Source organism: Oncorhynchus gorbuscha, linkage group LG01 (assembly GCF_021184085.1).
Source record: "Oncorhynchus gorbuscha isolate QuinsamMale2020 ecotype Even-year linkage group LG01, OgorEven_v1.0, whole genome shotgun sequence".
NCBI lineage: Eukaryota > Metazoa > Chordata > Actinopteri > Salmoniformes > Salmonidae > Oncorhynchus > Oncorhynchus gorbuscha.
In genome coordinates, this window is record NC_060173.1 from 57,845,297 (window position 1) to 57,872,515 (window position 27,219).

The 27,219-nt window shown below is 43.5% G+C and overlaps 1 protein-coding gene across 4 annotated transcripts in view; it reads right to left on the reverse strand.

Moving 5' to 3' along the window:
- LOC124040396 (Krueppel-like factor 8) overlaps positions 1-27,219 on the reverse strand; it is a 171,899-nt gene that overhangs the window by 77,697 nt on the left and 66,983 nt on the right. For 3 of the 4 annotated variants that reach the window (XM_046357571.1, XM_046357557.1, XM_046357580.1), the window contains exon 2: positions 13,833-14,014. In XM_046357571.1, coding sequence (XP_046213527.1) covers positions 13,833-13,880 — 48 coding nt within the window. In that variant the 5' untranslated portion in view covers positions 13,881-14,014. Of the gene's footprint in view, positions 1-13,832; positions 14,015-14,459; positions 14,632-27,219 lie in introns of those variants that run through there. The other variant, XM_046357563.1, reaches the window with a different exon arrangement.

Here is a 27,219-nt window from a genome sequence, read left to right on the forward strand (position 1 = left end):
CGCTGTTCACAAATACACGAGCCCTAGGACAGCAACACAATTACAACCAAAAGAGAACCAAAAGAGAATTACTTGATAAATTGTCAAGAATCAACCCCCCAAAAAACTGAGCAAATTGGAATTCTACCTTGCCTGAAAAAAAGAGAGTAAACTGACCCAAAGCGAAGAAAAGCTTTGACTATGTACCGACTCAGAGCCTTGCTATTGAGAGAGATCACCATAGGCAGACTGACACATTTGGACAAACTCCCGTATCTGTTAGGTCAAATACCACAGTGTGCAATCCAAGCAGCAAAATGTGTGACCTGCTGCCACAAGAGTAGGTCAACCAGTGGCTCAGAAACACCAAAGTAAATATAACCTATATCTATCTGCCTATTTATTTCCCCCCCCCCGTCATTTGTACATGCTACTCTTTGCACATTTGTCAAAACATTTTATAAAGCTTTTGTAACATGTTGAATGTTATAATAGATTTGAATAATGACATATTTTAAACTTTACGTTTGTGTGTAATGTTTACCGTCTGAAATTTTGGTCTATGTTTTGTTTCATTTGCCAATAAAGCCCAGTGTAATGGGAGTGAAATTGAGAGAGACAGAAGAAGAGGCACTGTCACCCTCGCTGGTCCGTAATGATGGAGGGAACACTGTTGTGCTCCAGCTATAACTAGAGATGTCACGGGTTTCATCCAACACACAGCAATCTGCCGTCCACCCTAACTGCAACCTCTACACTGTATAAAACACCCACTCTGGTCTGACTGTATGTACCAACCAATCAACTCTTCCCTTCTCACAGACAACTTCAACAACCACCTTTATACTTGTAAATACTGCCTAAATAACAAAGCAGCTGTACATGAACATGCTATACGTGACGTCAGAGCTCAGGGTCTCCTCTTCACGCCTCTGTATGGGCTTTGACTGACATCCATTCTGAACTTGAGCACCACGCGCTGAAAAAGTTGCCCCCCCCATCCCTAACGCTAATTGGGAAACCTTTGCACAATTGATGCTGTTTGAGTGGGGGAAATGCTGTAAATTAAGCAGCTCAACGTATTTTGAAAGACGTTGAGGATTATAATAACAATGTTGCACCTATTCCAGAACATTCCTACTATGTTACTGAATGGATCCAGAGTATTTTCCAGAATATTCTATCTATGTGACTGAATGGATCCAGAGTATTTTCCAGAATATTCTATCTATGTGACTGAATGGATCCAGAGTATTTTCCAAAACATTCCTACTATGTTACTGAATGGATCCAGAGTATTTTCCAGAATATTCTATCTATGTGACTGAATGGATCCAGAGTATTTTCCAGAATATTCTATCTTACTGAATAGATCCAGAGTATTTTCAGATTTCGTTATCAACACATACGGTGTAAAGTAAAGTAAATATAAAATGCACATAAAATCAAGAGTGTATTGTTTGGATTTACTCATGTCAGATCCTCACAATTAGTCTAATATTTCTCCCATAAACGTCAAACTGTTCCACTTTGAAAAGAACGTTGATGACATCTGTTCCTCATTCACTAAAGCCTATTGAGTCCACTGGTCCTACAACCCAGACTGCTCTCCTCTGTGTCACAGAGGATCTTCTGGACCCTAAACCGTCATGCTTCAAGACGGCTCACTCAACTGAGAAGGCTCTCCTCTGTGTCACAGAGGATCTTCTGGGCCCTAACCAGTCAGGCTTCAAGACGGCTCACTCAACCCAGACTGCTCTCCTCTGTGTCACGGAGGATCTCTGCACTGCCAAAGCTGACTCTCTTTCCTCTGTTCTCATCCTCCTAGATCTATCCACTGCCTTCAACACCGTGAACCATCATACCCTCCTCTCCACCCTCTCAGGTCTGGGTGTCTAAGGCTATGGATTGCATCATACATGGCAGACCGATCCTACCAGCCAACATGGAAAGGATCTGTGCCTGCACCACATACTCTCACTACTGGTGTCCCCCAGGGCATGGAACGAGGCCCACTCCTCTTCTATCCCTATTCACAAAGTCACTCAGCTCCGTCATATCCTCACATGGTCTCTCCTATCACTGCTATGCAGATGACACTCAACTACTTTTCTCCTTTCCCCCTTCTGACATCCAGGTGGTGACATGCATCTCTGCGTGCCTGACAGATATCTCAGCTTGGATATCACCACCTCAAGCTCAACCACGACAAGACGGAGCTCCTCTTCCTCTTGGGGATGGCCTGTCCGCTCCATGACCTCAACATCACGGTTGACAACTCAAGGGTGTCCCTCCACGGTGTGTCTTGGCGTGTTGCTGGACAACAAACACCCTGTCATACACTTGACTCCCCCACCCTAACTAGCTCTGACTTTGCTGGTAATTTCTTTATTTTGACCATTTTTACTTACTGTGACTGTCCGACCTAGCTATCTTAAGGTACATGCACTGTAAGTCACACTGGATAAGAGCATATGCTAAATGACAAAACAAAGTGTGTATGTATATACAGTGGGGCAAAAAAGTATTTAGTCAGCCACCTATTGTGCAAGTTCTCCCACTTAAAAAGATGTGAGAGGCCTGTAATTTTCATCATAGGTACACTTCAACTATGACAGACAAAATGAGAAAAGAAATCCAGAAAACCACATTGTATGATTTTTTATGAATTTATTTGCAAATTATGGTGGAAAATAAGTATTTGGTCACCTACAAACAAGCAAGATTTCTGGCTCTCACAGACCTGTAACTTCTTCTTTAAGAGGCTCCTCTGTCCTCCACTCATTACCTGTATTAATGGCACCTGTTTGAACTTGTTATCAGTATAAAAGACACCTGTCCACAACCTCAAACAGTCACATTCCAAACTCCACTATGGCCAAGACCAAAGAGCTGTCAAAGAACACCAGAAACAAAATTATAGATCTGCACCAGGCTGGGAAGACGGAATCTGCAATAGGTAAGCAGCTTGGTTTGAAGAAATCAACTGTGGGAGCAATTATTAGGAAATGGAAGACATACAAGACCACTGATAATCTGCCTCGATCTGGGGCTCCACGCAAGATCTCACCCCGTGGGGTCAAAATGATCACAAGAACGGTGAGCAAAAATCCCAGAACCACACGGGGGGACCTAGTGAATGACCTGCAGAGAGCTGGGACCAAAGTAACAAAGCCTACCATCAGTAACACACTACGCCGCCAGGGACTCAAATCCTGCAGTGCCAGACGTGTCCCCCTGCTTAAGCCAGTACATGTCCAGGCCCATCTGAAGTTTGCTAGAATGCATTTGGATGATCCAGAAGAAGATTGGGAGAATGTCATATGGTCAGATGAAACCAAAATTGAACTTTTTGGTAAAAACTAAACTCGTGTTTGGAGGACAAAGAATGCTGAGTTGCATCCAAAGAACACCATACCTACTGTGTTGCATGGGGGTGGAAACATCATACTTTGGGGCTGTTTTTCTGCAAAGGGACCAGGACGACTGATCCGTGTAAAGGAAAGAATGAATGGGGCCATGTATCGTGAGATTTTGAGTGAAAAATTCCTTCCATCAGCAAGGGCATTGAAGATGAAACGTGGCTGGGTCTTTCAGCATGACAATGATCCCAAACACACCGCCCAGCAACGAAAGAGTGGCTCCGTAAGAAGCATTTCAAGGTCCTGGAGTGGCCTTGCCAGTCTCCAGATCTCAACCCCATTGCCAACAAAGGGTATATAACAAAGTATTGAGATAAACTTTTGTTATTGACCAAATACTTATTTTCCACCATTCATTTGCAAATTAATTAATTAAAAATCCTATAATGTGATTTTCTGGATTTTTTTTTCTCATTTTGTCTGTCATAGTTGAAGTGTACCTATGATGAAAATTACAGGCCGCTCTCATCTTTTTAAGTGGGAGAACTTGCACAATTGGTGGCTGACTAAATACTTTTTTGCCCCACTGTACATGTATGTATATACACTACCGTTCAACAGTTTGGGGTCACTTAGAAATGTGTTAGTTTATCCAAGTTTATCATTTCATAAAGGCTAATTGATCATTAGAAAAACACTTTGCAATTATGTCAGCACAGCTGAAAACTGTTGTACTAATTAAAGAACCAATAAAATCTGGCCTTCTTTAGACTAGTTATGTACCTGGAGCATCAGCATTTGTGGTTTGGATGAGCTAACACAACATGCCATTGGAATACAGAAGTGATGGTTGCTGATAATGGGTCTCTGTACGCCGATGTAGAGATTCCATTAACAATCTGCCGTTTCCAGCTACAATAGTAATTTACAATATCAACAATGTCTGCACTGTATTTCTGATCAACTTGGTGTCATTTTAATGGACAAAAGAAATGTTGCCTTTCTTTCAAAAACAAGGACATTTCTAAGTGACCCCAAACTTTTGAACAGTAGTGTATGTATGAGTACATGTGTGAATGTTTATGTGTATATATATATATGTTTATGTGTATATATATATATATATATATATATATATATATATATATATATATGGTATGTATCTATGTATATAGGTATGTATGTACAGTTGAAGTCAGAAGTTTACATAAACCTTAGCCAAATACATTTAAACTCAGTTTTTCACAATTCCTGACATTGAATCCTGGTAAAAATTCCCTGTTTTAGGTCAGTTAGAATCACCACTTTATTTTAAGAATGTGAAATGTCAGAATAATAGTAGAGAGAATGATTTATTTCAGCTTTTATTTCTTTCATCACATTCCCAGTGGGTCAGAAGTTTCCATACACTCAATTAGTATTTGGTAGCATTGCCTTTAAATTGTTTAACTTGGGTCAAATGTTTCGGGTAATCTTACACAAGCTTCTCACAATAAGTTGGGTGAATTTTGGCCCATTCCTCCTGACAGAGCTGGTGTAACTGAGTCAGGTTTGTAGGCCTCCTTGCTCGCACACGCTTTTCAGTTCTGCCCACAAATGTTCTATAGGACTGAGGTCAGGGCTTTGTGATGGCCACTTCAATACTTTGACTTTGTTGTCCTTAAGCCATTTTGCCACAACTTTGGAAGTATGCTTGGGGTCATTGTTTATCTGGAAGACCCATTTGCGACCAAGCTTTAACTTCCTGACTGATGTCTTGATGTTACTTCAATATTTCCACAACCTTTTCCTGCCTTATGACGCTATCTATTTTGTGAAGTGCACCAGTCCCTCCTGCAGCAAAGCACCCCCACAACATGATGCTGCCACCCAGTGCTTCACGGTTGGGATAGTGTTCTTCGGCTTGCAAGCCAACTTCCCCTTTTTCCTCCAAACATAACGATTATGGCCAAACAGTTCTATCAGACCAGAGGACATTTCTCCAAAAAGTACGATCTTTGTCCCCATGTGCAGTTGCAAACTGTAGTCTGGCTTTTTTATGGTGGTTTTGGACCAGTGGCTTTATCCTTGCTGAACGGCCTTTCAGGTTATGTCGACATAGGACTCGTTTTATAGATACTTTTGTACCCGTTTCCTCCAGCATCTTCACAAGGTCCTTGCTGTTGTTCTGGGATTGATTTGCACAGGCTGTTTAAAAGGCACAGTCAACTTAGTGTATGTAAACTTCTGACCCACTGGAATTGTGATACAGTGAGTGAATAAATAAGTGAAATAATCTGTCTGTAAAAAATTGTTGGAAAAATTACTTGCATCATGCACAAAGTAGATGTCCTATCCGACTTGCCAAAACTATAGTTTGTTAACAAGAAATGTGTGGAGTGGTTGAAAAACAAGTTTTAATGACTCCAACCTAAGTGTATGTAAACTTCCGACTTCAACTGTATGTATTACATTGATGGAAGCAACAATTTATCCGCAATATTAAAGCTGATCCACTCCCTAAAATAAAAAAATATATATATTTATTATTACTAAAATGTCAAATGTAAATGTTCCCTTTTAATTGCTACCAAGGTTATGCACATGCTTTTGATATTTCTTGGGTAAGAAACATTTAAAATGAGCCCTATCCATATAGACCAATTCCCATAGACGCATGCAGGCACACACACACCCTAGGGTTATAATACTTAAACATAGCCTATATCCAGCAGACAACAACAACAACAACAACAAGCCTCTCTGGTCCTTCTGTAGCTCAGTTGGTAGAGCAGTTGGTAGAGCATGGCGCTTGTAACGCCAGGGTAGTGGGTTCGATCCCCGGGACCACCCATACGTAGAATGTATGCACACATGACTGTAAGTCGCTTTGGATAAAAGCGTCTGCTAAATGGCATATATTATTATATTATTTATATTATTATTATTATATATTATATTAGAGCTGACTGACATCAAACTGTGTCAAACTGTGTCTTTACAACCTAATTGTCCAAATGTTGACAGTGTGTTTATACCCTGTGATACTCCCTCAGCCTATAGACCTTAGTAATAACCTTCAATTAGCCTCACTGTAATCTGTGCTTTAAAAGCAGGGTGGAACCCTACGTTGATTGTAGATACAACAGCTTAAAACACAGAATCTAAGACACAAAATGAAGAGCAGTTGGTCAAAGACAACAAACATGTCCGTGTAAAGTCTTGAATGTTCTGACAACCCAACATGACACACACACACACATAACCTAACGTGGAGTTACTGTTATTTCTGGTCCAGGAGGAAAAATTGCTCGCACTGGCCAACGGTGACATCATCACTCTGCACCATGACTGATTGTGGGTGAATAGGGATGGAACGCTAGCTGCATCCTAGCAATACTACAGTAATGTGTGGTGAGTGTGTGTGCGTGTAAATGGAGTGGGTAGAGTGTGTGTGTGTGTGTGTGTGTGTGTGTGTGTGTGTGTGTGTGTGTGTGTGTGTGTGTGTGTGTGTGTGTGTGTGTGTGTGTGTGTGTGTGTGTGTGTGTGTGTGTGTGTAAACGGAGTGGGTAGAGTGGGTGTGGTACACATCTTTCTGCATTAGCGCTCCAGATAGCTGGAGGACATGTCCCTGGGTGTGTGTGTGTGTGAGAGAGAGAGAGTGTGAGTGAGATTCAAATGAAAATGTGTATTTCTAGCAGGCAACAAGTTGTGTGTGTGTGTGTGTGTGTGTGTGTGTGTGTGTGTGTGTGTGTGTGTGTGTGTGTGTGTGTGTGTGTGTGTGTGTGTGTGTGTGTGTGTGTGTGTGTGTGTGTGTGTGTGTGTGTGTGTGTGTGTGTGTGTGTGTGTGCGCACATGCGTGTCAGTTTTACTGTGTGTATTTGTTTGTGCCTTTGGGTGTAGTAGTGGTGTGTTGTGGGGGATGGAGGGGAGAGTTGCAGGGGGGTAGCAGTGAAGGGGTGGAGGAGGGGTGTGTGTGTGAGGGGTGTGGGCAGGCAGGCTCCAACTCCCACCAGAGCCCCGTTGCCATGGCTACCAGAGAGCGGAAGCCTCCCTCGATATATCCTATTAGGGCCTAGGCGAGACTCAGAGAGCAAGAGAACTTCTGTGAGTGTAATGTTAACTGTTCATTTTTATTGTTTATTTCACTTTTGTTGATTATCTACTTCACTTGCTTTGGCGATGATACCATATGTTTCCCATGTCAATAAAGCCCTTATATTGAAAAAAAACTGAGAGAAACTGATAGTGGTAGCCGGGGCGAGAGAGAAAAAGTGTGAGGGTGAGGAAGGGAGAGGTGGTAAGGGAGGGGAGTGACAAAGCAGGGTGTGAATGTACACTACCATTCAGAAGTTTGTGGTCACTTAGAAATGTCCTTTTTTTTAAAGAAAAGCACATTTTTAATCAATTAAAATAACATGAAATTGATCAGAAATACAGTGTAGACATTGTTAATGTTGTAAATGACTATTGTAGCTGGAAACGGCAGATTTTTTATGGAATATCCTACATAGGCGTACAGAGGCCCATTATCAGCAACCATCACTCCTGTGTTCCAATGGCACGTTGTGTTAGCTAATCCAAGTTTATCATTTTAAAAGGCCAGTTGATCATTAGAAAACCCTTTTAGAATTATGTTAGCACAGCTGAAAACTGTTGTTCTAATCAAAGAAACAATAAAACTGTCCATCTTTAGACTAGTTGAGTATCTGGAGCATCAGCATTTGTGGGTTCAATTACAGGCTCAAAATGGCCAGAAACAAAGGCCTTTCTTCTGAAACTCGTTAGTCTATTCTCGTTCTGAGAAATGAAGGCTATTCCATGCGAGAAATTGCCAAGAAACTGACGATCTCGTACAACGCTGTGTACTACTTCCAACACAGAACATTCTGGCTCTAACCAGAATAGAAAGAGGAGTGGCAGGCCCCGGTGCACAACTGAGCAAGAGAACAAGTACAATAGAGTGTCTCGTTTGAGAAACAGACGCCTCACAAGTCCTCAACTGGCAGCTTCATTAACTAGTACCTTCAAAACACCAGTCTCAACCTTAACAGTAAAGAGGCGACTCCGGGATGCTGGCCTTCTAGGTAGAATTGCAAACAAAAAGCCACATCTCAGACTGGCCAATAAAAATAAAAGATGAAGATGGGAAAAAGAGCACAGACACTGGACAGATGAAGATTGGAAAACAGTGTTATGGACAGACAAATCTAAGTTTGAGGTGTTCGGGATCACAAAGAAAAACATTTGTGAGACGCAGAAAAAATGAAAAGATGCTGGAGGAGTGAACCATCTGTCAAGCATGGTGGAGGCAATGTGATGGTCTGGGGGTGCTTTGGTGGTGGGAGATTTGTTCAGGGTAAAAGGGATCTTGAAGAAGGAAGGCTATCACTCCATTTTGCAACGCCATGTCATACCCTGTGGACGGCGCTTAATTGGAGCCAATTTCCTCCTACAACAGGGCAATGACCCAAAGCACAGCTCCAAACTTTGCAAGAACTATTTAGGGAAGAAGCAGTCAGCTTGGTATTCTGTCTATAATAGAGTGGCCAGCACAGTCACCGGATCTCAACCCTATTGAGCTGTTGTGGTACGTAAGAAGTGCCCATCAAGCCAATCCAACTTGTGGGAGGTGCTTCAGGAAGCATGGGGTGAGATCTCGTCAGATTACCTCAACAAATTGACAACTAGAATGCCAAAGGTCTACAAGGATGTAATTGCTGCAAATGGAGGATTATTTGATGAAAGCAAAGTTTGAAGGACACAATTATTATTTCAATTAAAAATCATTATTTATAACCTCGTCAAGGTCTTGACTACATTTCCTATTCATTTTGCAACTCATGTCATGTATATTCTCATGGAAAACAAGGACATTTCTAAGTGAGCCCAAACTTTTGAACGGTAGTGTGTGTACTGTACATCTCATTGAGTGTGTGTATATCTCTATTTTCCCATCTCCCTCTCACTATGTCCATCTCTTACACCCATTCCCTATTCTCTCAGTCTCTATCCATCTCCCAGTTCCTTGTCTGGTAAGGTCCAGACCAGGGTCCAGTTTAGCACAAAATGGGAGATTTATTTTTTATTAATTTGAAAAACAAAAACATGACCTTTTCCCCTGGGTTAACTCCACATATGTCATACTAAACAGTGCCCAGTAGAGCCCCTATAAAGAGCCCAGAGTAGAGTCCAATAGAGCCCATGTAGCAGTTAGTCTGTCAGCTGTGTTTGGGAACTTAAGGCATTAAGCTGTGTCCCAAATTGCAGCCCATATCTCTGTATCACGGAGGCGCTCCGCACTGCTAAAGCTAACTCTCTCTCCTCTGCTCTCATCCTTCTAGACCTATCGGCTGCCTTCGATACTGTGAACCATCAGATCCTCCTCTCCACCCTCTCCGAGTTGGGCATCTCCGGCGCGGCCCACGCTTGGATTGCGTCCTACCTGACAGGTCGCTCCTACCAGGTGGCGTGGCGAGAATCTGTCTCCTCACCACGCGCTCTCACCACTGGTGTCCCCCAGGGCTCTGTTCTAGGCCCTCTCCTATTCTCGCTATACACCAAGTCACTTGGCTCTGTCATAACCTCACATGGTCTCTCCTATCATTGCTATGCAGACGACACACAATTAATCTTCTCCTTTCCCCCTTCTGATGACCAGGTGGCGAATCGCATCTCTGCATGTCTGGCAGACATATCAGTGTGGATGACGGATCACCACCTCAAGCTGAACCTCGGCAAGACGGAGCTGCTCTTCCTCCCGGGGAAGGACTGCCCGTTCCATGATCTCGCCATCACGGTTGACAACTCCATTGTGTCCTCCTCCCAGAGCGCTAAGAACCTTGGCGTGATCCTGGACAACACCCTGTCGTTCTCAACTAACATCAAGGCGGTGGCCCGTTCCTGTAGGTTCATGCTCTACAACATCCGCAGAGTACGACCCTGCCTCACACAGGAAGCGGCGCAGGTCCTAATCCAGGCACTTGTCATCTCCCGTCTGGATTACTGCAACTCGCTGTTGGCTGGGCTCCCTGCCTGTGCCATTAAACCCCTACAACTCATCCAGAACGCCGCAGCCCGTCTGGTGTTCAAACTTCCCAAGTTCTCTCACGTCACCCCGCTCCTCCACTCTCTCCACTGGCTTCCAGTTGAAGCTCGCATCCGCTACAAGACCATGGTGCTTGCCTACGGAGCTGTGAGGGGAACGGCACCTCAGTACCTCCAGGCTCTGATCAGGCCCTACACCCAAACAAGGGCACTGCGTTCATCCACCTCTGGCCTGCTCGCCTCCCTACCACTGAGGAAGTACAGTTCCCGCTCAGCCCAGTCAAAACTGTTCGCTGCTCTGGCCCCCCAATGGTGGAACAAACTCCCTCACAACGCCAGGACAGCGGAGTCAATCACCACCTTCCGGAGACACCTGAAACCCCACCTCTTTAAGGAATACCTAGGATAGGATAAAGTAATCCTTCTCACCCCCCTTAAAAGATTTAGATGCACTATTGTAAAGTGGCTGTTCCACTGGATGTCATAAGGTGAATGCACCAATTTGTAAGTCGCTCTGGATAAGAGCGTCTGCTAAATGACGTAAATGTATATCCACTTACAGTTACTTGTGACCAGGCCTATAGGGCTCTGGTCAAAAGTCGAGCACTGTGTAGGGAATACGCTGCCATTTGGGACGAACCCCTTATCTCTGGACAGGAAACCCACTATCCTGCTGTGTTCTTACTGGGCGGCTTCCTTGAAGGGTGGTCAACACACACACACACACACACACACACACACACACACACACACACACACACACACACACACACACACACACACACACACACACACACACACACACACACACACACACACACACACACACACACACACACACACACCCCTCTCAAACTAGGCCTAATGCAACTGTGACCCACCCAGCCCCCCACCCTATCTGCCCACCCCTCCTCACTCTCTTTCCACCCCTTTCTTTCTCTCTCTCCCCCTCTCCCCTCTGAAAGCTCTCCCAGGTAACAACAAATGTTCCCACAACTTTAAAGAAAGTTCTCTTAAAGAGTCTCATTAAGTCACGAACTGACGTTTTTATAGGAATGTCCCCGTGATGTGCAAGGAATGTTTCCAAGAAACCACCCCCTTAATGTCAAATACAACTTACCCAGATCGTGGTTACCATTTTTTCGGAATATAAGACAAATGTTCTTGACACGTTTCATAGGAACGTGGCAAACACATTCATGTGTCCAGTTTTCTGTTATGAGATATTAAAAGTGGAATTGACAGCATTTAGCAAAAGATCGTTTTCACACTTCCATCAATTCATGCAATGTTTGGGAATGACGTAGACTAAGGCATTTGGGAAAGTTCTATAGCAATATAGAGTGGGAAAGCAGCAATGCGTTTGGACAAGAAATAGACACTGCAGTAAATAAAACCAAATAAAAACATCTGTCTCGTCCAGGACCGGAGTCTAGGCAGAACGGTGCACTATAGCCAATCATAGGTACAGTAGGCCTTTATGCAAATAAGCCATCTGACATAATTCACTTTGAACTGGACTGTGTGTTTACAGGCAGTAGGGCCTATATGTAAATACCACAGGATTCCTCTGACATTTGGGAACTTTACAGTCCTATTGATCAAACAACCACAGTCATGCACACCAACAAGATCAACAACTAATGCTAGCCAGAGTGAGATTAGATCAAATCTAACGAGGGAACATTAGATAAACGCTCTCAAACTTTTTCAGCTAGTTGGCCATTAGTTTTGAACAAATTAATTTCTTCAAAAATGAAGGAGAAGCAAAGGAGAGAGATAGCTAAATGTCAAGGTCCTGGAGTAGCCTAGCCAGTCTCAAAATCTTTGGAGGGAGTTGAAAGTCCATGTTGCCCAGCAACAGCCCCAAAACATCACTGCTCTAGAGGAGATCTGCATGGAGGAATGGGCCAAAATACCAGCAACAGTGTGTGAAAACCTTGTGAAGACTTACAGAAAACATTTGACCTCTGTCATTGCCAACATATATAACGTATAACAAAGTATTGAGATAAACTTTTGTTATTGGCCAAATACTTATTTTCCACCATAATTTGCAAATATATTCATTAAAAATCCTACAAAGTGATTTTCTAGATTTTTTCCTTCTTAATTTGTCTGTCATAGTTGAAGTGTACCTATGATGAAAATTACAGGCCTCTCTCATCTTTTTAAGTGGGAGAACTTGCACAATTGATGGTTGACTAAATACTTTTTTGCCCCGCTGTAGTTAGGCTGTCCAGAAGAAAACCTAACCCATCCTCCCTAGGCACTTGATAGTTGTAAGCAATAGAGTGAATGCACTTCAATGTAAATCTCAGCTCTGTTAAAAAGTACACTCAAGAAAAACGTATTGATCACAGTGATTGAGGAGTGTCATTAAAACAGTTTAATATGCCCCACCAACATTAGACAACTACAAATAAGTCAATCAAATCAATGACGTGAGAATTGTGAAATGAGCTAATAACTGACACAGACATGGTGGCGTAGCAGGAAGATCTGAATGCTGTGAGGTCCAATCCCAGCTGAGGACATGTTGAATAATAATGACTGTATAAATGAACATGCACAATGTCATCATGTGTGTGAGTATCCCTCGCCAACAGACAAAAAGTGCTGTGAATGGTGGTTGGTTCACCAACCAGGGCCTTGATGGGCAACAGTAACATGGCGTGATGTGTAATGAATGTCTTTTTGGGGGGGGGGGATGTTTCTTTGGGACCATCAGGCCACAACTGACACACAGACATGTTCTGGCAACGTTCCCATTAAACACGTCTAGAACATGAATATCTTACATTCTGAATACATGGCAACCCGTGTTCTGTGTATGTTTGAAATGATGTTGATGGAATATTCTCTGAACCCGCAGAAAAATACCAGCGGAACTTTATGGGTAACATTCTCTCGCTACAGCTCACCCAACTCTATCTCATGCACAGAGAAATGTAATGTAGACCTATAGAGCTGGCATCATTTCCCTTTCCGTATGACAGGGAATCTGTCCTACACAATACATTCACCCGCAGTCGTCTTATCTGCACCAGGACTGTTCAATTCCGGTCCCGGAGGGCCGAAACACTTCTGCTTTTTGTTTCTACCTGGTAGTTAACTACACTCACCTGGTGTCCCAGGTCTGAATCAGTCCTGATTAGGAGAGGATGAAAACCAGAAGTGCTTTGGCCCTTCAGGACTGACAATGAACAGCCCTGCTCTACACCCTTCTCTCTCGAACACTCTCTCTTTCCTCTCCAGCCCCCATTTCTTCTGCCCTTTCTAACAATCTACAGACAGACCCAGACTCGATTTCCTGTAGCCTCTCTCTCTACAACCATCCACCCAGAACTCTTTCTCTTCAATTTAAGTCATCTATCCCCCTCTTCTTCACCACCCCACACTCCCCAAACCCTCCATCCACCCATTCCTCTACACCACTCTTCCACCCCTCATTCAATCTCTCACCGTGGACTCCACCTCCTGTGGTTCTGGTTTGATGTGTACTGAGGGCATGTTTTCTTCTTCCTCCTGGGTATGAGGCTCTGTCTTGGGTTCCTTCTTGGTCAACTTGGGCTGCTGGGGTGGGACTCCTTCTTGGGTTGTGGTTGGGAGCTGGCACCACCGCTCGCCTTAGGACTCGACAGGCACTGCAGAGGAGAGGGAGAGAGGACTGTTAGCCACATAATACATATAGATCACACACACACACACACACACACACACACACACACACACACACACACACACACACACACACACACACACACACACACACACACACACACACACACACACACACACACACACACACACACACACACACACACACACACACACACACACAGTTATCTGTACAGGGGCACAGTTAGACTACTGCTACACTGGGAGATAAGACATGTTAGCCAACTGCTACATACGCTGACATGCAACAGACAGATGCGATAGAGGATGGGTGAGAGAGGTATATAGGGAAAGACAACAGAACCATTAGAGGAGAGGTGAGAACAGGGGGGATGGGGAGGAGTAGAGACAGGTAAGAAGAGGAAATGACAACCAGAGTAGTGCTACCCACACAAATATACCCAGCATTACCTCTTCTCAAACTGTAGGCCTACTACTCAGAATCAAAAATACTAATTTGGTGTAGAGAGAAATACAATAAAGAGTAGTCTTATGTGAGAGGAAAACAGAAGGAAATAGGGACATATATGTAGCGAGAGAGAGAAAGCCTAATCCTTGCCCTGCTAGTAAGTTAATGAGACCGAAAGAGAAAGAGAGAAACAGGGAGGAGTAGCTCAACAAGAATGTCCCCTCCCTCTCTCTCACTGGTAGACAGTCACACCCTTCTCTAGAAGCAGAGGGGAGTGGAGAGTCTCGCTCTCTCTCGACAAAGCAAGTGAAATAGATAAAACAAAAGTGAAATAAACTAAATGAAGAGTAAACATTACACTCACAAAAGCTCCAAAGGAATAAAGACATTTCAAATGTCCTATTATGTATATATATATATATATATATATATATACAGTGTTGTAACAATTTGCAAATAGTTAAAGTAGAAAAGGGAAAATAAATCAACATAAATATGGGTTGTATTTACAATGGTGTTTGTTCTTCACTTGTTGCCCTTTTCTTGTGGCAACAGGTCTCAAGTCTTGCTGCTGTGATGGCACACTGTGGTATTTCAGTTGATCAAAATTGGATTTGTTTCTGAATTCTTTGTGGGTCTATGTAATCACGCACGCACACACACACACGGTAACACAATTACGGTTTGACTCAAGTTTTCACTTTAAAATGTATGCCAAACAAAAAACATTGATTTCAAAGTTTAACCATAAACCTCTATGCACAAGGACTAAATAAACAATTTACAAAGAACATTTCACAAAAACATATTTACTGGAAGAACTGCAGAAGTTTAGTGACAGAATTACAGTAAAATCTCCCTCAGCTATTTATGCGACCAAATTCTCCAAAAACTCGTAAATATCGGCTACGAATTATGATTAAAAGATGTCTGCAGAAAGAATTGAGGTGTCAGCTATGAAAAAAAAATGGTTATTGAAGTACAGTAGGTGAAGTGGATTTACATCTGGTAACGGAATTACGGTAACGGAATCATAGGTCCCTGATCTGTACTCTACACAAATTCAGAATTATGTTTATGAATATCATTCTCTTTATGGTGATGTACCTGGGAACTCAAAAAGGTAGACATTTGCAATATCCTTATTTTTGCATATTTAGGTATTATTCTAAATCACTGGCTCTTATTGTAATGAGCTCGACCCCCAAACAACAGCACATTTGGTTGGTCCAGACCAGATCAAATGTGAAAGGGTCCTAGATGTCTATGGTTCCCAAGTTTGGACAGTACAGCACGGTACAGCACAGGGTCCGGTTTCCTGGAAGTGATGGAACTTAGCATATTCCCATCAACGGCCAAACATGCGTTTCAGGAAGGCCAAGAAGATAGTCAAGGACCTCCATCAAGGCCAAATCCCAATGAAGAGAGAACGGTTTCTACGTGCGTCATTGGAGCATGTGACGATACTGATAAGGTCGGAAAAAAAGGAGCGCTGCACTCGGATCAGCTTTCTCAAATAAAATATTTCCTTAACATGATAATTATTCAACAATACTGACGACAGATCAGCTCCTCGAGAGATATTACAACGCTACAGCTGCAAATACTGAGGCGGCTTATTGTAACTCTTACCCAATGAAAGAAAATGCACTAAATCACAATTTGGTACATCATTGCTGTTAGGCTACACATATATCGAGACAAATTACAGACAGTAGCCTACAAGTAGCATAACACAACTCAATTGATTGAACATGAAATGTATGTCAATGTGATATACTTTAATGCAGTCATCTTGGATTTCATTTGAAGCATCATTTTATACGTCGCTTGTCTGTATCACTTGCAAAGACATTGGCAACTTTGTACTTCTACTGGAGTCAACTTTATTCTGAAGTTATCGGCAGTCAAACCATGTAATTCTTTGTTTAGCGCAGGTCTTCTGTGTATAAAGTGATGGTGGAGTGCAAAAAAACATCTAACGACGCACTGTTCTACGAGTGGTCTGAGGCAGGCGTTAGATTAACGGTAGAGTTCAGTACAGTAAACCCAGCATGCACATAACGTTCTGAAGACCATTGTTTTCTTAGAGCCTGGTGAGAGAGTGGTTGTCCTATGGTTATTTTGCATACAACCTTCCCACAACGTTCTGGGAATGGTGTAGGATAGTTGCTTGGCTTTGGAACGCTCTCACAACATTTAAGGAACTTGACAAAACAATGTTATTTTCTTTGGTATTTCATTACTTTAACAGAACTTTTCCTAAAAGTTCAAACATCATAACATTTATCCATTTTGTTCATGTTATAGGAAGGTTTTCCAACTGGTTTGACATTGGGAATGTTCTCAAATGGTTTCTTAACGCTCTCTGAACTATGTTCTTCTGTGGGAATTTCAGTACTTCGGCAAGTTTTCCTCACGGTTCTATGTATAGTCGTTTTCTCAGAACATTAAGAAAGCTTTCCATAAAAAAAAATAAAAAAATAAACGTTAGTAACATTACAAAAAAAACTTCCTAAAAACATTATTAAAAAAACATATACATTTTGTTGTCAGCATCAACAAAACTCTCATTATCCTCTATCTTGTTAAGTGTGTTTAGGTGTGTTGGCCTCAACTGATCTTAATGAGTGCTTGTTTCCTTAAAAATGGGGTCTGTTTTAACAAACAAAAATGAACAGCTTCATATGAGTAAAAAGAAAACATATCATGATAGCTCCAACCTGGTGGCGTAGTGGACTTTCCATGGATACATAACAAAAGATAATAGGTTTGAATCTCATTGATGCTGTGCTACAATAAAAAAATCAAATGTGATTGCATGATTAATGCCTAAATAAAAATGAATTTCCGTGTCCCATCTGTGCTTGGAGTTCAAAGCAGTTGAACCTAAGCTAATAACCTAAGCTAGCAGTGTTATTAAAAGTCGTATTGAAACATTCAGTTCAAGTTTTAAGGAGCTACCTGCAGATTCGTGCAGGGTAGTAACGTCATGAGTTGGGATTATGGTTAATTGTTTTAACAATAGACGATCGGAGTGTGCTAGAGCGCAGAATAACTGATGAATATACGAACGCTCAACACCGGTTGAAATTATCCCGATGTCGGCTAAAAAAGCATAATTAAATTGTTGCCAGTAGCACAATTACAGTCACTCAGCTCTGCTAGGGGGAGTAAAATGGTCAGAGTGGGGTGTTCTCTCATCATGTGTCTGGAAGTAGCTAGCCAATGTTAGCCAGTTAGCTTGGGTGTTTGACTGCCGTTGTGAGGTCATAACGTTCGGACCAACCTTTACTCATCGGTCAGAGAGTCCAGTATGTGCTCTGAATGCTCCTAGAGCGAGAAGCTCTGAATTTGGAAATGGACAATCTGACAACACCTTTGCGGTCACCAACGCTCTGGATAACAAAACAGCCGAACCAGATCTGCTAGGGCAAGCAATGTTCAGTGAACTGTTCTCACATGTGTGTCTGGAAGTAGCTAGCAAGTTAGCTGGACTGCTCTTGGTACAGAACGCTCGGATCAACCCTTAAAGAGATGGGTGGGGCTAAAGCTTAAGAGGGTGTGAAAGATGCTGAATGGGTGTAGACAAAGAAGGGCTCTCCAGTAGGTGTACCAAAACATTCAAATGCCATTTTCTCAAAAATGAGGTTACAAGTTTATCAACTTTCAGAGCAGAACTACGTTCCCATTGTTCCTCAAATGCAGTGTATGATATACCATTTTATAGCTCTGTGCTGTTGCTTTTATCCAATGTAAAAAACGCAATTTGAAATTTTGCCACCTAAGATCGATTTGGTCGGTCGGTCCCAATTTGACATGCTCCTATGAACTTCACATGTTGGTGCTCATGGGTCCTTTTAGATGGAAATGCCACAGCCCAGCTCCTTAGCAGAATGCCAGAATACAGCTTAGCAGAGCGCGCAAGAGAGAACTTTTGATACTTTTGTGAGTGTAATGTTTACTGTCAATTTCTGATTGGGATAGGTAATAAAGTGACAAACTATGTAAACATATGTTTCCCATCCCAATAAAGCCCTTTGAATTCAATTTAATTGGAGAGAGAGCGAGAGAGAAGGGGTAGACATGTGACCCAGCTGCAGCAGATTCCTCACGGAGGTGTGGTCCCCCAATCAGCCTGGGTGTGGCTCTGCTCACACACACACACACACACACACACACACACACACACACACACACACACACACACACACACACACACACACACACACACACACACACACACACACACACACACACACCTCCTACACACACACACACACACACACACACACACACACCCTCCTACCCCCGCTACACGCACACACCCCTCCCCCTGCTAAAAACACACACGCTGTGCCCTCTCCCAACACCCACTGTAAAAGCGACAGCCCAGCTAGCACATTTGGTTCCTTGGAAGTTGTGGGAACGTACATTTTTTGGCCCCCAAGTCTGACCGGTTTTTAAATGCTCTAAGAACGAAAGTGAACATTTCCTTTGTTCTACATTTCCCTTTTCTACTTTAGCATGAAGCAATATATTTGTGCTACCTGCTCCCATAAGAGGTGATCAGCAATTTATACTAGCTTACATCTATTATTCCTATAATGAATATAAACCCTGTAATTGTATTCTGACATTCCATGGGTTATTTGAATCAGTAACGATACACCACACACACGGTCGGTTAGATGTGCACCCCATACTGAATTGTCACCCTCGTTTTCCGGTTGAGCACACACACAGCATTGTTACCTCTCTAATAATATATCTACTCACATGTCCAGGATTTTTAGTGTTCTTTTATATTCCAATATTGCCTGACTGTCCCAGTCAAAGTTGCCGTATGAGGGTGCATTAGGACAATGGCCACCAATGCAATCTAAATAAGCAATAGGGCAATAAGAGTCCAAGATGATGGACATTATCATCAAGCTGTGTCCTCTGATGCCAGCAAATCGAAGGCAGTTTGAGAATGACTTGGCTGTGAACAGCATTGCTGAGGATGAAGAGTGATATGGAAGACCACTGAACAAGTTTGACTTAAAAATGAAAAAATAAATTATACTAAAAAATGAAATATACAGTTGAAGTCGGAAGTTTACATACACTTAGGTTGGAGTCATTAAAACTCTTTTCAACCACTCCACAAATTTTGTGTTAACAAACTACAGTTTTGGCAAGTCGGGTAGGACATCTACTTTGTGCATGACACAAGTCATTTTTCCAACAATTGTTTACAAACAGATTATTTCCCTTATAATTTACTGTATCACAATTCCAGTGGGTCAGACGTTTACATACACTAAGTTGACTGTGCCTTTAAACAGCTTGGAACATTCCAGAAATTGATGTCATGGCTTTAGAAGCTTCTGATAGGCTAATTGACATCATTTGAGTCAATTGGAAGTGTACCTGTGGATGTATTTCAAGACCTACATTCAAACCCAGTGACTCTTCGCTTGACATCATGGGAAAATCAAAAGAAATCAGCAAAGACCTCTGAAAAACAATTGTAGACCTCCACAAGTCTGGAAATTGCTCCCAAGGATGAACCAAACGCCTGAAGGTACCACGTTCAAAGTACACAAGTATAAACACCATGGGACCACGCTGCGGTCATACCTCTCAGGAAGGAGACGCATTCTGTCTCCTAGAGATGAACATACTTTGGTGCGAAAAGTGCAAATAAATCACAGAACAACCGCAAAGGACCTTGTGAAGATGCTGGAGGAAACAGGTACAAGAGTATCGATATCCACAGTAAAACGAGTCCTATATCGACATAACCTGAAAGGCTGCTCAGCAAGGAAGAAGCCACTGGTCCAAAACCGCCATAAAAAAAGCCAGTCTACGGTTTGCAACTGCACATGGGGACAAAGATCATACTTTTGGAGAAATGTCCTCTGGTCTGATGAAACAAAAATAGAACTGTTTGGCCATAATGACCAAATCAAATCAAATTTTATTTGTCACATACACATGGTTAGCAGATGTTAATGCGAGTGTAGCGAAAAGCTTGTGCTTCTAGTTCCGACAATGCAGTAATAACCAACAAGTAATCCAACTAACAATTCCAAAACTACTGTCTTATACACAGTGTAAGGGGATAAAGAATATGTACATAAAGATATATGAATGAGTGATGGCACGGAGCAGCATAGGCAAGATACAGTAGATGGTATCGAGTACAGTATATACATGTGAGATGAGTATGTAAACAAAGTGGCATAGTTAGTGGCTAGTGATACATGTATTACATAAGGATGCAGTAGATGATATAGAGTACAGTATATACGTATGCATATGAGATGAATAATGTAGGGTATGTAACATTATATTAGGTAGCATTGTTTAAAGTGGCTAGTGATATATTTACATAATTTCCCATCTATTCCCATTATTAAAGTGGCTGGAGTTGAGTCAGTGTCAGTGTGTTGGCAGCAGCCACTCAATGTTAGTGGTGGCTGTTTAACAGTCTGATGGCCTTGAGAAAGAAGCTGTTTTTCAGTCTCTCTGTCCCAGCTTTGATGCACCTGTACTGACCTCGCCTTCTGGATGATAGCGGGGTGAACAGGCAGTGGCTCGGTGGCTGTTGTCCTTGATGCTGTTTATGGCCTTCCTGTAACAGCGGGTGGTGTAGGTGTCCTGGAGGGCAGGTCGTTTGCCCGCGGTGATGCGTTGTTCAGACCTCACTACCCTCTGGAGAGCCTTACGGTTGTGGGCGGAGCAGTTGCCGTACCAGGCGGTGATACAGCCCGCCAGAATGCTCTCGATTGTGCATCTGTAGAAGTTTGTGAGTGCTTTTGGTGACAAGCCGAATTTCTTCAGCCTCCTGAGGTTGAAGAGGCGCTGCTGCGCCTTCTTCACGATGCTGTCTGTGTGAGTGGACCAATTCAGTTTGTCTGTGATGTGTATGCTGAGGAACTTAACTTGCTACCCTCTCCACTACTGTTCCATCGATGTGGATAGGGGGGTGTTCCCTCTGCTGTTTCCTGAAGTCCACAATCATCTCCTTAGTTTTGTTGACGTTGAGTGTGAGGTTATTTTCCTGACACCACACTCCGAGGGCCCTCACCTCCTCCCTGTAGGCCGTCTCGTCGTTGTTGGTAATCAAGCCTACCACTTTTGTGTCGTCCGCAAACTTGATGATTGAGTTGGAGGCGTGCGTGGCCACGCAGTAGTGGGTGAACAGGGAGTACAGGAGAGGGCTCAGAACGCACCCTTGTGGGGCCCCAGTGTTGAGGATCAGCGGGGTGGAGATGTTGTTGCCTACCCTCACCACCTGGGGGCGGCCCGTCAGGAAGTCCATTACCCAGTTGCACAGGGCGGGGTCGAGACCCAGGGTCTCGAGCTTAATGACGAGCTTGGAGGGTACTATGGTGTTGAATGACGAGCTGTAGTCGATGAACAGCATTCTCACATAGGTATTCCTCTTGTCCAGATGGGTTAGGGCAGTGTGCAGTGTGGTTGAGATTGCATTGTCTGTGGACCTATTTGGGCGCTAAGCAAATTGGAGTGGGTCTAGGCCCTAGTCTAGGGTGTCAGGTTGGGTGGAGATGATATGGTCCTTGACTAGTCTCTCAAAGCACTTCATGATGACGGAAGTGAGTGCTACGGGGCGGTAGTCGTTTAGCTCAGTTACCTTAGCTTTCTTGGGAACAGGAACAATGGTGGCCCTCTTGAAGCATGTGGGAACAGCAGACTGGTATAGGGATTGATTGAATATGTCCGTAAACACACCGGCCAGCTGGTCTGCGCATGCTCTGAGGGCGCGGCTGGGGATGCCGTCTGGGCCTGCAGCCTTGCGAGCGTTAACATGTTTAAATGTCTTACTCACCTCGGCTGCAGTGAAGGAGAGACCGCATGTTTTCGTTGCAGGCCGTGTCAGGGGCACTGTATTGTCCTCAAAGCGGGCAAAAAGTTATTTAGTCTGCCTGGGAGAAAGACATCCTGGTCCGTGACTGGGCTGGTTTTCTTCTTGTAGTCCGTGATTGACTGTAGACCCTGCCACATGCCTCGTGTCTGAGCCGTTGAATTGAGATTCTACTTTGTCTCTGTACTGACACTTTGCTTGTTTGATAGCCTTGCGGAGGGAATAGCTGCACTGTTTGTATTCGGTCATGTTACCAGTCACCTTGCCCCGATTAAAAGCAGTGTTTCGCGCTTTCAGTTTCACGCGAATGCTGCCATCAATCCACGGTTTCTGGTTAGGGAATGTTTTAATTGTTGCTATGGGAACGACATCTTCAACGCACATTCTAATGAACTCGCACACCGAATCAGCGTATTCGTCATTATTGTTATCTGACGCAATACGAAACATATCCCAGTCCATGTGATGGAAGCAGTCTTGGAGTGTGGAGTCAGCTTGGTCGGACCAGCGTTGGACAGACCTCAGCGTGGGAGCTTCTTTTTTTAGTTTCTGTCTGTAGGCAGGACTCCCTCTGGAGTCGTGGTCAGCTTTTCCGAAAGGAGGGTGGGGCAGGGCCTTATATGCGTCGCGGAAGTTAGAGTAACAATGATCCAAGGTTTTTCCACCCCTGGTTGCGCAATCGATATGCTGATAAAATTTAGGGAGTCTTGTTTTCAGATTAGCCTTGTTAAAATCCCCAGCTACAATGAATGCAGCCTCCGGATAAATGGATTCCAGTTTGCAAAGAGTCAAATAAAGTTCATTCAGAGCCATCGATGTGTCTGCTTGGGGGGGGGATATATATACGGCTGTGATTATAATCGAAGAGAATTCTCTTGGTAGATAATGTGGTCGACATTTGATTGTGAGGAATTCTAAATCAGGTGAACAGAAGGATTTGAGTTCCTGTATGTTTCTTTCATCACACCATGTCTCGTTAGCCATAAGGCATACGCCCCCGCCCCTCTTCTTACCAGAAAGATGTTTGTTTCTGTCGGCGCGATGCGTGGAGAAACCCGCTGGCTACACCGCCTCCGATAGGGTCTCTCCAGTGAGCCATGTTTCCGTGAAGCAAAGAACGTTACAGTCTCTGATGTCCCTCTGGAATTGCTACCCTTGCTCGGATTTCATCAACCTTGTTGTCAAGAGACTGGACATTGGCGAGAAGAATGCTAGGGAGTGGTGCACGCGGAGTCTGAACAGAAGACCGCCTCGTTTCCCTCTTTTTCGGAATCGTTTTTTTTGGGTCGCTGCATGGGATCCATTCCGTTGTCCTGTTTGAAAGGCAGAACACAGGATCCGAGTCGCGAAAATCATATTCTTGGTCATACTGATGGTGAGTTGACGCTGATCTTATATTCAGTAGTTCTTCTCGACTGTATGTAATGAAACCTAAGATGACCTGGGGTACTAATGTAAGAAATAACACGTAAAAAAAAACTACATAGTTTTCTAGGAACGCGAAGCGAGGCGGCCATCTCTGTCGGCGCCGGAAGACCATTGTTATGTTTGGAGGAAAAAGGGGGAGGCTTGCAAGGAATACCATCTAAACCGTGAAGCACAGGGGTGGCAGCATCATATATCACAAAATAGATGGCATCATGAGGTAGGAAGATGATATGGATATTTTGAAGCAACATCAAGACATCAGTCAGGAAGTTAAAGCTTGGTCACAAATGGGTCTTCAAAACAGACAATGACCCCAAGCATATTTCCAAAGATGTGGCAAAATGGCTTCAGGACAACAAGGTATTGAAGTGGCCATCACAAAGCCCTGAACTCAATCCTATAGAAAATGTGTGGGTGACAACTGAAAAAGTGTGTGTGAGCAAGGAGGCCTACAAACCTGACTCAGTTACACCAGCTCTGTCAGGAGGCATGGGACAAAATTAACCCAACTTATTGTGGGAAGCTTGTGGAGGGCTACCCAAAACGTTTGACCCAAGTTAAACCACTTAAAGGCAAGGCTACCAAATACTAATTGAGTGTATTTAAACTTCTGACCCACTGGGAATGTGATGAAAGAAATAAAAGCTGAAATAAATCATTCTCTCTCCTATTATTCTGACATTTCACATTCTTAAAATAAAGTGGTGATCCTAACTGACCAAAAACAGGGAATTTGTATTAGGATTAAATGTCAGGAATTGTGAAAAACTGAGTTTAATTGTATTTGGCTAAGGTGTATGTACACTTTCGACTTCAACTGTAGGCCCTAGATGGCAGAAAGCTTGGCACAAGTGATGTACTGGGCCATACGCACTACCCTCTGTGCCTTGCAGTCGGAGGCCAAGCAGATGCCATACCAAGCAGTGATGCAACCAGTCAGCTCTCAATGGTGCAGCTGTAGAAACTTTTGAGGATCTGAGGACCCATGCCTAATCTTTTCAGTCTCCCAGGGGTACAAGGTTTTGTCGTGCTTGGACCATGTTAGTTTGTTGGTGATGTGGACACCAAGGAACTTGAAGCTCTCAACTTGCTCCAATACAGCACCGTCGATGAGAAAGAGGGTGTGCTCGGTCCTCCATTACCTGTAGGCCACAATCATCTCCTTTGTCTTGATCACATTTAGGGAGAGGTTGTTGTTCTGGCACCACACGGCCAGGTCTCTGATCTTCTCCCTATAGGCTGTGTCGTCGTTGTCGGTGATCAGGCCTACGTTGTGTCATCAGCAAACTTAATGATTATGTTAGAGTCGTGCCGGTCATGTAGTCATGAGTGAACAGGGAGTATAAGAAGGGACTGAGCACGCACCCCTGAGGGGCCCCTGTGTTGAGAATCAGCGTGGAGGATGTGTTGTTTCCTACCTTCACCACCTGGGGGCAGCCCGTCAGGAAGTCCAGGACCCAATTGCAGAGGAACTTAAAAACGTTCCACTTTCTCCATTGCTGTCCCGTCGATTTCGATAGGGTGGTGCTCCCTCTGCCGTTTCCTGAAGTCCACAATCATCTCCTTTGTTTTGTTGACGTTGAGTGAGAGGTTGTTTTCCTGACACTACACTCCGAGTGCCCTCACCTCCTCCCTTTAGGCTGTCTTGTAGTTGTTGGTGATCAATCTCACTACTGTTGTGTCGTCTGCAAACTTGATGATTTGGTGGCATGCATGGCCTTGCAGTCATGAACAGGTAGTACATGAGGGGGCTGAGCACGCACCCTTGTGGGGCCCGTGTTGAGGATCAGCGAAGTAGAGATGCTGTTTCCTACCTTCACCATCTGGGGGCGGCCAGTCAGGAAGTCCAGGACGCAATTGCACAGGGCGGGGTTGAAACTCAGGTCCTCAAGCTTAATGATGAGTTTGGAGGGTATATGGTGTTGAATGTTGAGCTGTAGTTGATGAACAGCATTTTTACATACAGTGCCTTGCAAAAGTATTCACCCCCTTGGCATTTTTCCTATTTTGTTGCATTACAACCCGTAATTGAAATGGATTTTTATTTGGATTTCATGTAATGGACACACAAAATTGGCCAAATTGGTCAAATTGGTTAAGTGAAATGTAAAAAATAACTTGTTTCAAAAAATTCAAAACGGAAAAGTTGTGCGTGTATTTACCCCCTTTGCTATGAAGCCCCTAAATAGGATCTGGTGCAACCAATTGCCTTCAGAAGTCACATAATTAGTTAAATAAAGTCCACCTATGATCTGTTGGGGCGGTATGCGAATTGGATCTAAGGTTTCTTGGATAATGTTGTTGATGTGAGCCATGACCAGCTTTTCAAAGCACTTCCTGGCTAAAGACGTGAGTGCTACGGGTCGGTAGTAATTTAGGCAAGTTACCTTAGTGTTCTTGTGCACAGAGACTATGGTGGTCTGCTTGAAACATGTATGTATTACACTCGGTCAGGGAGAGGTTGAAAATGTCAGTGAAGACACTTTCCAGTTGGTCCGCACATGCTATGAGTACACGTCCTGATAATCCGTCTGGCTCTGCGGCTTTGTGAATGTTGACCTGTTGAAAGATCTTGCTCACATCGGCTACGGAGAGCGTTATCACACAGTTGTCTAAAACAGCTAGTGCTCTCACGTATGCTTGCCTCGAAGCATAAATAGGTATTTAGCTCGTCTGGAAGGCTGCGTCACTGAGCAACTCGCGGCTGGGTTTCCCTTTGTAGTCCGTAACAGTTTTCAAGCCCTGTCACATCTGACGAGAGTCAGAGCCAGTGTAGTAGGATTCAATCTTAGTCCTATATTGAAACTTTGCTTGTTTGATGGTTCATCTGAGGGCATAGCGGGATTTCTTATAAGTGTCCGGATTAGTGTTCCGCTCCTTGAAAGTGGCAACTCTAACCTTTAGCTCGGTGGGGATGTTGCCTGTAATCCATGGCTTTTGGTTAGGATATGTACGCACGGTCACTGTGCAGACTATGATGTCAATGCACTTATTGATGAAGCAGGTGAATGAATCCCGGAACATATTCTAGTCTGTGTTTGCAAAACAGTCCTGTAGCGTAGCATCCGCATCATCTGACCACTTGCATATTGAGCGAGTCGCTGGTACTTCCTGCTTTAGGTTTTGCTTGTAAGCAGGCATCGGGAGGATATAATTATGGTCAAATTTGCCAAATGGAGGGTGAGGGAGAGCTTTGTATGAGTCTCTGTGTGAGGAGTAAAGGTGGTCTAGAGTTTTTTTCCCTCTGGTTGCACATTTAACATGCTGATAGAAATGAGGTAAAACTGATTAAAGTTTCTGGTTGCATTAAAGTCCCCGGCTACTAGGAGAGCCGCTTCTGGATAAAAAAATTATTGTTTGCTTATGGTCTTACAGAGTTGGTTGAGTGCGTTCTTAGCTTTGGCATGAATGTGTGGTAGTAATAGATGAACCAAACAAAGTACAGAGAGATCATTGAT